The sequence below is a fragment of the Scyliorhinus torazame genome, chromosome 10 (genome assembly GCF_047496885.1).
Source record: "Scyliorhinus torazame isolate Kashiwa2021f chromosome 10, sScyTor2.1, whole genome shotgun sequence".
NCBI lineage: Eukaryota > Metazoa > Chordata > Chondrichthyes > Carcharhiniformes > Scyliorhinidae > Scyliorhinus > Scyliorhinus torazame.
Window position 1 is genome coordinate 225,710,272 of NC_092716.1, and position 14,940 is coordinate 225,725,211.

The 14,940-nt window shown below is 45.2% G+C and overlaps 1 protein-coding gene across 12 annotated transcripts in view; it reads right to left on the reverse strand.

Annotated features, from left to right (window-relative positions):
• Window positions 1-14,940, reverse strand: part of scube2 (signal peptide, CUB domain, EGF-like 2) — a 239,031-nt gene that overhangs the window by 24,087 nt on the left and 200,004 nt on the right. For all 12 annotated transcript variants that reach the window (XM_072466498.1, XM_072466495.1, XM_072466497.1 and 9 more), the window contains one exon: window positions 12,152-12,319. In XM_072466498.1, the coding sequence (XP_072322599.1) occupies window positions 12,152-12,319 (168 nt within the window). The remainder of the gene's footprint in view (window positions 1-12,151; window positions 12,320-14,940) is intronic.

Genomic DNA, 14,940 nt, shown 5'->3' on the forward strand with positions numbered 1-14,940 from the left:
AAGGAGCAGCTGAACTGCATTTCCGCAGGGCAAGGGGCTGGGTTGAGCTTGGTCAGCACTGGACGACACCTGTGAGGGTAAGTGTTCATGGCCTCTGGAAATTAGGGCCCATAATATCTGTTCCAGATTGTCCAATAATAAAAACTAAGCAATTCTTTGGGATGAGAAGACATTCCTAATAGCACAGAACAAAGCTAAAATGTTCGAAAAACAGAGTTGAAAATAAATTGTGCCTCATTTCCATCTCCAATCATTTCAACTGATCCGAAAATGAAATGAGATATTGAAGTGTACATTAATGTTATCATAAAGAGTAGAAAAAATCTAGAATTCTCTCCCAAAGTGCCGTGGATGTTAAGACAATTCAATACTGATATTGCTTTTGGCTTTTTATATGCTTTCAGACCACCCAAAGCTAAAGGGGAAACCAAATTTTAAGATTTCAACTCAGTTGGCCGTCAGTGAGATCTGTGCAGATTGACTTGGCTTCCAATTGCCCCAGAAATTAAGCACAGGATAAAAGCTCCACCAAGCCACTTTAAGCCAAAATGTTGCAGGAATTTTTTAATAGAGGTTACAATACTATGAATGGTTTTGATAGAGTAAAAAAAGAGAAACTGCTTCTTCTGGACCGAACAATTGTCAACCAGAGGACACAAATTTAAGGAAATCAACAAAAGAGCTAAGGATGAGATCAGAACATAACAAATAGGAGCAGGAGTAACCACCCTGCCCATGAAACCTGCTCCGCCATCCAATACGATCACGGCTGATCTTGGGCTTCAACTCCATATTCCCACCCATTCCCTATATTCCTCAATTCCCTGATCCCAACTTTAAATGTATCCAACAGTGGAACATCCACAACCCTCTAGGTCACGAATTCCAAAGATTCACAACCCTTTGAATTAGGAAACTTCCCCCGATCCCAGTCCTACATGATCGGCCTCTTATCCTGAGATTGTGCTCTCATATTTTGGATTCCCGACAAATGGAAATAATCTCTCAGCTTCCATCCTATCAAGCCCCTTCTGAATTGTGTAAGTTTCAATGAGATCACCTCTCATTCTTCTAAACACCAGAGAATCCAAGTCCAATTTACTCAGCCTCTTACCATAGGACAACCCCCACGTCCCAGTGATCAATTTAGTGAACATTCACTGGTTCACCAAATGCAAGTATATCTCCTTTCTTCAATGTGGAGACCAAAACTGCACACTAATCCAGATGTGGTCTCACCAAAAACCTGTACAACTGTAGCAAGACCTCTTTGTTTTTGTCCTCCAGTCCCCTTGTAATAAAGGCCAACATGATATTTGTATTCCTAATTGCTTGCTGCACCTGCTGTTGTATGTTGATTGTGTAGGCTAAGGAATGATTGCTGAGACATTGGTTTGTCGAAACAATAACTGGTTTATTGGATGTAATGGAACTATATCCAGATATACGTGACTAGGTGTTAGCCTACCTAAGCTAGATGAATTCTCCCTCTCGTCTCTTGATCATGTGTCTCTTGCATCATTGTTATGGGCAGTGTTGCTTCCACAGTCCCACACATTAACTCTTTCAAACCCTAATGCGCATCTCCACCCCCTGCCCCCACCAAGTCTCTGATTTCATAGATTTGATTTGTCAAGAAGTTTGATGACTTTCCTTGATCATGTTCTTGTCTGATAATATCTCTTTGAACTGTTTTTCCTTGACTTGGTTAGTCTTCATTGAGAGTTTCAGTATCTGTTTCTTTGCCAATTTCTGACTCAACGTCGGGTTCTTCCAAATGTATGACTAATGTATTTGAGGAATAGTACTTCTGAAGTATGTACTAAGGAGGATCTCTGTTGATTGTCATCCCTCTAGCCAATTACTCCTTTTCTGCCTTGGTCTCTTACTCATATTTTCTTTCCTTCCTTCAACCTGGGCACGTTCATGGCATGGTATCTCCGATTATAGTTGGAAGCCTGTTGTTTTTGATAGGACTGCTCTCATTCTTGAACTCTTTGGATAATGCTGGACTTCTAGTCTTGAAAGCCATTTTTTGGGTGTGGTTTGAGCTGCGTTCAAAGCTTTCTGCCCATCAGCAGTTCAGAGAGTGCCACCCCACAATGCAATGGAGTGGACCTGTACATTAAGAGTGCCATCGGAAAATTCCTATTCTTTTTTAACAGGGCTTTGATAGTGCAGGTGGCCCTTTCTGCCTCATCATTAAAATGGGGATGTCACAGGGAACTGGTGAGGTGGAGAAATGCATAGTTCTCTGTGAAATGGGTGGAGTAACTATTGGCAAATTGTGGACCTTTATCGGAAACAACCTGATCTGGAATGCCGTGTGCTGCAGACTTCCTTGATTGTCTGTGGCTGTCGTGTACAGATGTTTAACCTCAATCCAACTGGAAAAGCAATCGGCAAGTATAAGGAAGAATTTTCCATTAAACATTAACAAATTGATCCCCAGACATTCCTATCATCTGGTTAGGAATTGAATGGGCATAAGGGGTTCGCTTTGGTAGGGTCTGTGCACTGCGCACACCTGACACTGAGAAATTATTTATTCTGTAGATCTCGATCGTCCAGACCACCAGGCAGCAGACTGGACTTGTGCTCTGCATTTCATGATGCTCATGTGGTCCTAGTGCATTCTTTTCAAGGTCTCTGACCGAGTGAGATCGAAATCACCAGCAAGTCATCTCTATCATAAAGTGCTTCTTTTGCTCAAAGTAGGTTTAAATCAAAGTTCCACTGGGATACTGATGTGGCCAAGATTGCAAATGTATTGGCAAATGTGAATGCATTTTCCTTTTTCTTTTTTAAATAATTTTTATTAAAGGTTTTCATAAAATATCAATAACAAAATGAGAAAGAAAAAAGAACCCAACAGGGTTAAGCACAAAACACAATCTAAAAAAGCAACCCCTCAAACCCCTCCCCCCCTGTACATAAATAATAAATTAACATTAACACCCCGACTTAACACAACAGGTGTATACACCCCCTCAGGCCATCCAGTGTAAATAACATAAACAAAAATAAAGTAACCCTCACCCGAGCTGCTGCTGCCATTGACCAATGTCTATCGTTCTGCCAGAAAGTCTAAGAACAGTTGCCACCGTCTAAAGAACCCTTGTACCGACCCTCTCAAGGCGAATTTCACCCTCTCCAATTTAATGACTCCTGCCATATCGCTGATCCAGGATTCCACGCTTGGGGGCCTCGTATCTTTCCACTGAAGGAGAATCCTTCGCCGGGCTACCAGGGACGCAAAGGCCAGAATTCCGGCCTCTTTCGCCTCCTGCACTCCCGGCTCCTCTGCCAACCCAAATATTGCGAGCCCCAGCCCGGTCTGACCCTGGATCCTACCACCCTCGACACCGTCCTCACTATGCCCTTCCAAAATTCCTCTAGCGCTTGGCATGCCCAGAACATATGGGTGTGATTTGCTGGGCTCCCTGAGCACCTAACACACCTGTCCTCACCCCCAAAGAACCGGCTCATCCTTGTCCCGGTCATGTGTGCCCTGTGCAGCACCTTAAACTGTATGAGGCTGAGCCTCGCGCACCAAGAGGAAGAATTCACCCTCCCTAGGCCATCTGCCCACATCCTCTCTTCGATCTCCTCTCCCAACTCCTCCTCCCACTTACCTTTCAACTCCACCACCGAGGCCTCCTCCTCATTCTGCATCACCTGGTAAGTTTCCGAGATCTTCCCCACTCCCCCCCCCCCCCCCCCCCCGAGAGCACCTTGTCCGGTACTGTGTGTGGCAGTAGCCGCAGGAATTCCACCACCTGCCGTCTGGCAAACGCCCTTACCTGTAAGTACCTGAAGGTGTTCCCCGGGGGGAGCCCGTACTTCTCCTCCAGCTCACCCAAGCTCGCGAACTTCCCGTCCACAAACAGGTCCCCCAACTTTCGTATCCTTACCCTGTGCCACCCCAAAAACCCTCCACCTGTTCTTCCTGGGGCGAACCGGTGGTTCCCCCGTAATGGGGTCCACGCCGAGGCCCCAACTTCCCCCCTATGCCGCTTCCACTGCCCCCAAATTTTGAGGGCCACCACCACCACCGGGCTCGTGGTATACCTCCTTGGAGGGAGCGGCAGCGGCGTTGTTGCCAGCGCCCCCAGACTCGTACCTACACAGGACGCCGTCTCCAGCCTCTTCCATGCAGCCCCCTCCCCCTCCATCACCCACTTGCGCACCATTGTCGCATTGGCGGCCCAGTAGTACCCACAGAGGTTGGGCTGCGCCAGCCCCCCCCTATCTCTACTCCGCTCCAGGAACACCCTTCTCACCCTTAAGAGTCCCTCGCACCCACACAAACCCCATTATATGTGAATGCATTTTCATCCTGCATCTGCACTTGGCAAATTTGTTGCAGCTTTTTTGGGCGTTCTGCAATGAACTGAGAATATGACTCAATCTCGTTAATTTTATTTATTGTTTTAGTTTTTATAAGTTTTCCAATTAAAGGGCAATTTAATGTGGCCAATCCACTTACTCTGCACATCTTTTGGGTTGTGGGGGTGAGACCCACACAGACACAGGGAGAATGTGCAAACTCCACACAGACAGTGACCTGTGGTTGGGATCGAACCTGGGTCCTCGGCGCCGTGAGGCAGCAGTGCTAACTACTGCACCACTGATCTCACTGATAAGGCCTGTTGTACAGGATAGCCCACGGTGGCTCTTGACAATGTATTTGCTGTCGTTTGCAGCTTGTCCTGGACATTTACCATTTCATAGGCAAAGCACCTTAATCTCAACTAAAGTCTCTGGACTTTCAGGGGCATTCTAATGGGTTTCTTTTTGTCAAGTAAAGAAACTAAGGATTTGCCATCTGTCCCTAAGATGACCTTTAATCCGATGATATAATAGGAGAATTTATTGCAAGCCCAAGTGACTGCGAGAGCCTCTTCCTCTATGACTGCATACCAAATTTCTGTTTCGGACAACACCCGAGATGCATACGTCTATGATACCCATTTGGTTGTTATTGAAACAGGACTGGCTCCAGCCCTGTAGATGAGGCATCAGCTGTAATGATGGTTGTTAGGGGTCATAATAAGCTAATATGTCTGGTAAAAGCAGCATGTCCTTAATTTGGCTGAATGCCTGCTCTTGATGTGCACCCCAAAACCAAGCTGGGACTTTCTTCAATAGCGGTTTCAAGGAATTGGTAACTTGCGGCAGGTTCGGCAGGAATCCTGTTAGCTGATTAACCATACCAAGGAATTTATGGAGATCCAGGATAGAAGCAGGGGTTGGGAATTCACTAATGGCTCCTGCTTTTGCAGGTCTGACATTATGCTCTTGCAATTAACAATATGGTTCGGTGGATTGCCCTTAGTTTCCAAAAAGGTTAGGTTGGGTTATGGGAATAGGGTGGAGGCTTGGGCTTAAGTAGGGTGCTCTTTCCAAGGGCTGGCACAGACTCAATGGGCCGAATGGCCTCCTTCTGCACTGTAAATTCTATGATATGAGTGTGGCCTAAGAATCAAATGGATATTTTAGAAAATTCACACTTTCCATGAAGTGTCAGACCTTTTTCTGGCAAATTGTTCAGAACTGCTTTAATACTCTTCAGTGGATGGACTATGAACGTTTGAGGTCTGTAGAATGGTAGTCAATTGTTTGTTGAAAATTTCAGGTGCTGAGGTTATACCAAATGGCGAACGATTAAAACAAAATCTGCCAAATGGAATAATGAAGGTTGTTAGTAATTTCAGTATTTCATCCAATGGTACCTGCCAAAAGCCACTATTGGCATCCAGTTTGTGAATATTGTTTTCCTGGACAGCTCCATCACGCTGTCGTCCACTGAGGACATCAGGTGAATATCCCTTGCTACGGCCTAATTATGTTGAGTCAAGTCCACGCAAATGCAAAGGGATTCATTAGGCTTTGGAGCCGGAACCGAAATCAGTCTGTAGGCTCAGTGACCAGAGATGACTCCCATTCTGGTCATCTCTTCTAGCTGTAGTTGGACCTGTTTCATTAGTGGGTGTGGTATCTCCCTAGGAGTGAAAAGACACACAGCTTTAACATCTTTCCGTAATGTTATGCTATATTCAATCTTGTGTCTTCCCAGACCAGTAAATAGTTTCAGAATGACCTTTGTTTTCTTTTAAAAATATTTTTATTGAACAATTTTTGAAAAGTACAAAGCGATAAAACAGGAAAAGACACCAAAAACCATAATCCCCACCCTCGCACATCCTACCAAGCCCCACAACAGCTGACTCTAACAAGCTCTTTAAAATATCAAATAAACGGCTATCATCTTTTGCACAACCCCTCAACTTCACGCCTTATGGTGTACTTAATTTTCTCAATGCACAAAAACTCCATAAGATCCCACAGCCATACTGAGGCATTGGGTGGAGAAGCTTACCTCCACTCACAACAGAACCTGCCTGCGAGCGATCAGCGAGGTGAAGGCTAAGATGTCCGCCCCAGCACCCATCTGCAGCTCAGTCAGGTCTGACACCCCCAATATGGCCCCAATGGCTCCAATTCAATTTGTACAATCGCTGACGTGGGCCTGAAGAAAGAGACCCAAAATCTCACGAGCTCAGGAAATGGCCAGGACATACGTCCATAACTTACCGGGCACTTCCCACAGCGCTTACACTTATACACCACTCCTTCAAACAGCCGACTCAACCTGGACCTTGTTAAATGCGCCTGGTGTACCACCTTAACCAAGTCTCGCGCACGATGAAATAGCGTTCACCCTTTGCATGGCTTCACACCACACCCTCTCCTCCAATTCCACCCCCAACCTTTCCTCCCACTTGGCCGTAATCACCTCCAAGGATGTAGTATCCTCGGCCACGAGCCTCCCCAAGTACTCCCCTCCTCCATCCCTATGAGCGACAGAACTCTTTCCAACAGCGATGATGGTGGCACTACCGGAAAAGACGGGAAGAACTTCCTCGCAAAGCCCCAAACCTGCAAATACTAAAAACGTTTTTGACTGCGAGAGCCCAAACCTCTCTGACAGCTCCTCTAAACTTGCAAACCGCACCTCCAGACACAAATCCCTCATTCCTTCCACCCCCTTGTTCTCCCAACCTCTAACCCTGACATCTAATCTTGCCGGCGCGAACAAGGTTAGCACAAATCGGCACCAACTTCGACATCGCTCCCAATTTAAAGTGCTGTTGAAATTGTCTCGATATCTTGAATGTCCTTTCTGAAGTCAGACCTAGGTCCTTGCTGATTGATTTCCTCCACCTTGTTAATAAGATTGAGGTCTATACAGGCTTTTCGACAAAGAGAGAATTCTTGATTCTGCAGAATAAAGGTTCCATTTGTACCTGTTTTCACTTGTACTGGAGTGTTGCCTGTAACATTCCCTTGACTTACAGTTTAATCCCCCCTAGACCATATAGCTGGGCTTCTGTTGGCTTCAAGCATTGTGTTAATATCCAGGGTTCTTTGTCTGATAAAACATTACACTTGCTCCTGTATCAAGTTTAAAGTTGGTGACATGTCTATTAACATAAACATGCAATCCAGAATATGTGCTGTGGGTCTTTGACCTCACCCAGGAAACATTTTGGGTTCAATTTCATTAATGGCCTTGGGTGAGATTCTCCGACCCCCCGCCGGGTCGGAGAATCGCCGGGGGCTGGCGTGAATCCCGCCCCCGCCGGTTGCCGAAGTCTCCGGCACCGGATATTCGGCGGGGGTGGGAATCGCGCTGCGCCGGTTGGCGGGCCCCCCCCGCTCGATTCTCTGGCCCGAATGGGCCGAAGTCCCGCTGCTAAAATGCCTGTCCCGCTGGCGTAAATTAAACCACCTACCTTACCGGTGGGACAAGGCGGCGCGGGCGGGCTCCGGGGTCCTGGGGGGGTGCGAGGCGATCTGGTGGCCTGGCCCGCGATCGGGGCCCACCGATCCGCGGGCAGGCCTGTGCCGTAGGGGCACTCTTTCCCTTCCGCCTCCGCCACGGTCTCCACCATGGCGGAGGCAGAAGAGACTCCCTCCAATGCGCATGCGTGGGAAGCTGTCAGCGGCCGCTGACGCACCCGCGCATGTGCCGCCTGGAGATGTCATTTCCACGCCTGCTGGCGGGGCACCAAAGGTCTTTTCCGCCAGCTGGCGGGGTGGAAATTCGTCCGGCGCCGACCTAGCCCCTCAAGGTTGGGGCTCGGCCCCCAAAGATGCGGAGCATTCCGCACCTTTGTGGCGGCACGATGCCAGTCTGATTTGCGCCGTTTTGGGCGCCAGTCGGCGGACATCGCGCCGTTTCCGAAGAATTTCGCCCCTTGTGTGTGAAGGCTTTCTCCTTAATACCTGCAGATGTTATAGGCTTTACTTGGCACAGTTTCCCAAAATGTCCAACCGTTTTGCAGAGAGAACATTCAGCAGTGCTCTCTGGACGCTGCTTGCGTCTCTGCGTCTTTTTGGGACCACAGAGCAGGCATGGTTGATGACATCTTGCATTTTCCCTGGTACCTTCTTCTCTATGCTGAATGAACGGTATAGTCACTGGAGGTTTTCTTGGCTAAGATTTTTTTTCAACTCTCCAAGTTGCCCTGTTGTGTTTATGGACCTTTTGTTTGTGTCACCAGTTGTATTGCTTTCTCTAAGGTTAGGTCTTCCTAAGACTGCAGTAGGTCTGATAGAGTATTATCAGTAACACCGACTTCAATACAGTCACGTATTCATTTTGCTTTTAGGTCTCCATTCTCGCAACCTTCAGCCAGTCTATAAAATGTCATGAATAAAACCAATTACTGATGCAGCTGGCTTTTGATTTTGGACCCTTTTGTTGAATTCGGCCCTTTCAAGAATCGTGTAGCTCCTCAAGTTGAAATAGTTATCGAAGATTTTTAAGACTTCAAATTTATCTGAGATCACATTAATTCCTTGTCTTGCAATAACATCATCTGCTATTATGGAGTAAAATAACCTATTTACTGTTTCAGCTTTAGACTTATTGTCAATTTGGAATGACAAGGATCATTTTCGCCAAAGTGCCCAATTCGGCTTTCATTCTGATCTCTTAGGACACGACTTAACGGAAAACAAACAGAGTCCCGTTTGGGGTGCATTTAGTGTGGTGTTTCTCAGCATCTGCAGTGCCGAGAAGCACCCCGCTATCAAAGTAGACTTTTGTTTTGGCCTTGGCGACAAATGCTCCGCCGAGTCAGCACGGTAGCAAAGTGGTTAGCACAATTGCTTCACAGCTCAAGGGTCCCAGGTTCGATTCCCGGCTGGGTCACTGTCTGTGTGGAGTCCGCACGTTCTCCCCGTGTGTGCGTGGGTTTCCGCCGGGTGCTCCGGTTTCCTCCCACAGTCCAAAGCTGTGCAGGTTAGGTGGATTGGCCATGCTAAATTGCCCTTAGTGTCCAAAATTGCCCTTAGTGTTGGGTGGGATTACTGGGTTATGGGTATAGGGTGGGAGTGTGGGCTTGGGTAGGGTGCTCTTTCCAAGAGCCGGTGCAGACTCGATGGGCTGAATGGCCTCCTTCTGCACTGTAAATTCTATGATGATTCTGAGTCCACACTTACCTTCATTTCAGCTTGTCAGTGCAAGAAGTGAGCAGCCCGCCATTTTTAAATGCAGCCCCAATCTCTCGACCTCCCCACTGCGGCATCCGGACACCCCCCCCCCCCCCCCCCCCCCCCCAAATTTACCTGTTAGGGGCTCCTCGAGCATCCCTCTCGTACCACCTCATAAGGGCAGGGCATCCCAGGCCCAATCTCTGGCATTGTCAACCTGGCATCTTGGCACTGTCAACCTGGCAGTGCCATCTGGGCCCCCTGGCACGTTGGACCAGTATATTGGCACGGTCTCCCAGGCATGGGCTTTCGTTCCCGAGTCTTGGGAGAATCCAGCGCTAACATATTTAAGTGAGCCTATATTGCCCAGTGAGGGCAAGATCCAGATCACGAGGTGTTCAGAGCATCGCAAATCTCGCAATATGTAACGGCCTCGCCACGCCACTGAGTTGGGTAGGATGAGGCCATTCGATCGGGCCCCTAATGTGCCACTATCAGAACCCTTCTTGGCCTTGATCACCACCATTTACATTCTCTTTGTCTTTTTGTCTACAATATCTTTGTCAATCTGCACCTATGGCTGACCCTGTATCCAGACCCACTGCTCCCCCCACCATCAACAGTATAAATCTGACCCCATTTCCAGTTCTTTCCAGCTTTGACAAAGAGTCATCCAGACTCAAAACGTTAGCTCCCTTCTTTCTCCACAGATGCTGCCAGACCTGCTGAGATTGTCCAGTATTTTCTGTTTTTGTTTCAGATTCCAGCATCTGCAGTAATTTGATCCTTCCATCTGTCCAAATCTCTCTTTGATAATGTAAGTTTGGAATCTATGGCTGCTTCGAGCTTCCAGGTGGTTTGCCTTAATATTTTAAACTTTTCTTGTAGTAATTTCAGTGTTCCTGTGTTGCTCAGCACTGAGACCTGCTGCAGTTGCTGTCTCCTTTAGGTATTTGTTTCTTTAACTCTGTTAAGCCTTTAAAACTCTTTACTTGAAGCTATTGTTATACTTACTTTGCTGGAGCATTGTGTATTTGCAACCAATTTTGTTCACATGCTGCCTTGCCATCACGTGTAAAGGTGGCATCCCTGGACCTGGGCTGTGGGCCGTATCAAAATCTGCGCTTGAAAAGAATGTGATTTTCCCAGTGCGGCCTACTTGGTATGCGGTTACATTTTCTACCTCTTAAGGATTGCTCACCAGTTCCACGAACTTTGTTTGGTTCTCTGACTATAGAACGGTATTGGGATTTTCTTCATGGACCACCATGAGCTATGATACAGCCCATAATAAGTTGAACAGTTGATTTTCTAACTCTTCCTGCCTCCACTTCGTCTACGAAGCAGCTGTTGGAGTTCTTCAACTATCTTACCGAGTTCTGCAATTTTGACACCACCTTTTCAGGTCAGGCTTGCAAACCTCTTTACAGCTGACTTTTTGAGATTTCAGGGTCCTTCACAGCTGCCTCCATATTGTATGTTGCTTGGGCTGGCTAAGGAACGGTTGCTGAGACATTGGTATGTTTAAACAATAACTGGTTCATAACAGGATTATGTACAGATAACTTAGTGTTAGCCTGCCTAAGCTAGGAACATTCTCCCTCTCGACTCTTGGTCATGTGTTTCTTATGTCATCAATATGATGGTGCTGTTTCCATAATAATCCCACACATTAATCCTTTCAACCGTAATTCTACACCTGCATGCTCCCTTTCGGAATTCCTTGTACAGTCACACCCAAGTCTCTTTGCAACAGTAACCTTCAAAATGAAATGCACAAATACTTGAAGAGGAAACAACTGCAGGACTACTGGAAAACAACAGAGTGTGAAACTAATTGGATAACTCTTTCAAATAGCAGGCACGATTGTCGAATGCTTTCTTTCTGAACTATAATCATAAAATATGATCCAAAAAAACAATAAAAATATTAGTTGCAGCAAGCACAAAGGTATTAATGCACCTATAATTACATCATTGTGCTTAAAAGCCCTTGACAATAACACTTCTGATAACCATTATAAAAGTGCAGCATAACCTTACTTTATAAAATTCTGCTTCCCAATATCCAAAAAGAAAAGCTTGTCAATCATGGAATCCTTACAGTGTAGGAGGCTATATGGGCCATCGAGTCTGCACCAACATTTCGAAAGAGCACTCTACCCAGGTCCACTCCTCCATCCACCCCACCCTCGTAGCCTAACCTGTACATCCCTGGACACTATCGGGCAATTTAGAATGGCCAATCCACCTAACCAGCACATCTTTGGACCGCGGGAGGAAACCGGAGCATCCGGAGGAAACCCATGCAGACACGGGAAGAAAGTGCAAACTCCACACAGACACTCACCCAAGGCCTGAATTGAACCCGGGTCCCTGGCACTGTGTGGCTGAAAACTAACCACTGTGCCACCCAATCCTTAATCCTCTGACTGGAACATTCAGCAACATCAGGATTAAATTAATTTTCCCACCGGCAGTGCACCCCGCCTGTGAGTTTCCCGGCGGCGTGGGGTGGCTTCAATGGGAAATCCCAATGGCATGCAGTGGGAAGACAGAATCCCGCCGCCAGCTAACAACTCACCAGCGAGAAACACATCGGTGGGGAACCGGAGAATCCAGCCCATAGTCTTCAACACGATTTTACCTTTAGTTTCGCAATCCTGAAAAGATGCTGCTCCTTCACGTTTTGTTGTTAAACCTCCACCACAAGAAAAGCATGAAGTTCGCCCAAAATCTGTCTGGTACGTTCCCAAAGGACATGGTTGGCACGGCCTGAATCCATCAGAGGAAAACTCTCCATCAAGGCACTGCCCTGCAAAATAAAAAACATGAATTATTTTCAAACCCATTTCAATTACCAAATTAATTTACACAATATTGTTTTAAGCATTTAAGCTGTCTCAGAAGTTTGACTTTTAGGAACATTCTTGTTATTTGTGCTTTATGCAAGAATATAGATTGCCTTCATATTAAGAAATTAAACTCTAGTTAAACAATCTTAAATTGCAGTATTTTTGTAAATAAAGCCCAAATTCCTTTTTATAAAAGAGAGGCAAAATTATCGCCAAAGGAATGAATGAGATTGTGCACCTCATGAATATTTTCTTTGATTAATAATATGAAGATGGAGAATTCCTGCTGCATGTGATTTTTAAACAGTGGATCTGTCCAGAAAAAATAGTGATGAAACGGCAACACTATTTTATGATGCCTTGTGGACAAGTAATATAAAAAGACATTAAAACATATTTACAATTTCTATAAAAGATATTGGAAACATATAGTATCTGATGGGTATTATTTGTGATTATACACTGGAAGAAAAATAGCGTGACATTATTTCCTGAAAAAAAGTACTTTGTGTCCAGATTTCACCAAAATAATGTAGGCTTGAACAATGCCTACCACATACAATAAATAAAAATGAGTTTACATCTGAGTGAGAAAGAACACCAGCAGTTTATGCCACTTTAAAAATAAATATTCCAAACTTGAGTAATAATTTTGCTCCTACTGACTGTAAATTATTAAATGGAAATATTTATTACAGGCTGTGTTTCCACAACTGATTAAGACAACGTGATAAGAAATATTTTAATATATATTTTATGCACAAATATTAACCTTCACTGCTGTCATGATCCCATCTTTAGCTATCCTGAAAATAAAGTCAATCTTGCATAGGAAGGAAAATAGGGTCAATTTGAACTTGCGCAAATTGGCATTAAAGGAACGGAAATGTTCTTGAAATTGCCGATTTACTACTTGTTAATGCTAATACTCTGAACATTGCTATTTTTTAAAGGGCTTAGCACCAGGCTACCAAAGTGCCTGCCTGTTTTAAACAGTAATCGCTGATATAACCAACACAGCACTCCAATTGTCAATTTAGGACAGAGTCAGTTGAAATGTGCACTGTCCATTCTCAGACAATTCTTCCAAAAATACCCCAGAAAAGTAAAGTTTGAAATTATTTCTGTGGGGCCAGTCAGAACAGGAACCGTTGTCTCTAGTTTAGTTCTTGCTTGAATGAAAATGCATAACTAATCTAACATGGGGTCCATAATGTATTACTTTATTACCAATTTGACTAAAACATTTCATAGTGGTGTTAACAGCAAATAATCTTTTTTAATGTATCAAGTGCAATTCCTCATTACTCTTTGGCAATGAGCTTTGGCAGTTCTCATCCAAACTGCTAGGTGGAGCATTTCACCATGCAGAGAAGCTGATGCTTGCAGCCTGGCCCTGTGGCCAACAAACACCTTCCAAATCAATCTCACACAACACTCACGGTCAGAACATTAGAAACATTTGTGAAATCAAAGAACTCTTTTCCAGCCCTCCAGTGACAGGAGTAATATACTAATTAATGAAGAGGAATTCTGTGTATACAGAAGAATTTGTACAAATAATCTTGTTTATATCAGAATTTATGTAATGTGTAACACAGAAAGAAATTCTCAAGTGCTGTCAAAATCTTTGGTCACCAAATCAGTATCTCCAAGGCTGAGGTTGTTCAGCCAACACCAAGCACACACTATGAAGCACCAGACATAATAATTAATGGCACCAGTCTCAAGGTTGTGGAAATATTCTCATACCTTGGTAGTGTGCTCTCTAGGGATGCCATTACTGATGAACACATCAATGCACACAGCCAGAAAGCAAATTCTGCCTATGGATCTGTGCCTGGATCTGGAAGCAGCATGGTATTAAACTGAAGATAAAATCAACCTTTAACAGATCATTGTCCTAACCACCCTGCTGTATTGCGCAGAATCCTGGGTCTGCTAGATGTACCACATCAAAGCTCTGGAACTCTTCCACCAAAGACACTTGAGATCCATAATGAGAATTAGTGGCAGGGCTATATCATAAACAACGAGGAACTTCAACATGTTGGCTTCAACAACATGAAGACCACCCTCCAGAAAATTAAGCTCAGATCCTGCATGGATGATTATTGAATCCCCAAACAGATTTTCAATGGGAACTGTCCGTGGGAAAAAACATTAAGGTGGTCAATACAAGCTATACAAGGGCACCCTAAAAAACAACCTTACAAACCTCTACATTTTCCTTTCTTGATGGAGGCAAGCACTCTAATTTGCATCAGCATGTTTCAAGAACCATCTACACCCAACTCACAACGTCCAATGTATCCAGAGAAAGGCCAGAGGAGCTGCAGCCACCAGGTTCATGCAAACACCAACAACACCAATCATGAACTGGCAGTTCATAGAATCTCTAGTGCAGAAGGAGGACATTCAGCCCACCGACCCTCTGAAAGAGCACCCTATCTAGGCCCATTCCCCACCCTATCCCCATTACCCCACCTAAACTGTACATTCCTGGACACTAAGGGGCACATTTTTATCATGGCCAATCCACCTAACCTGCACATCTTTGGAGTGTGGGATGAAACAGGGG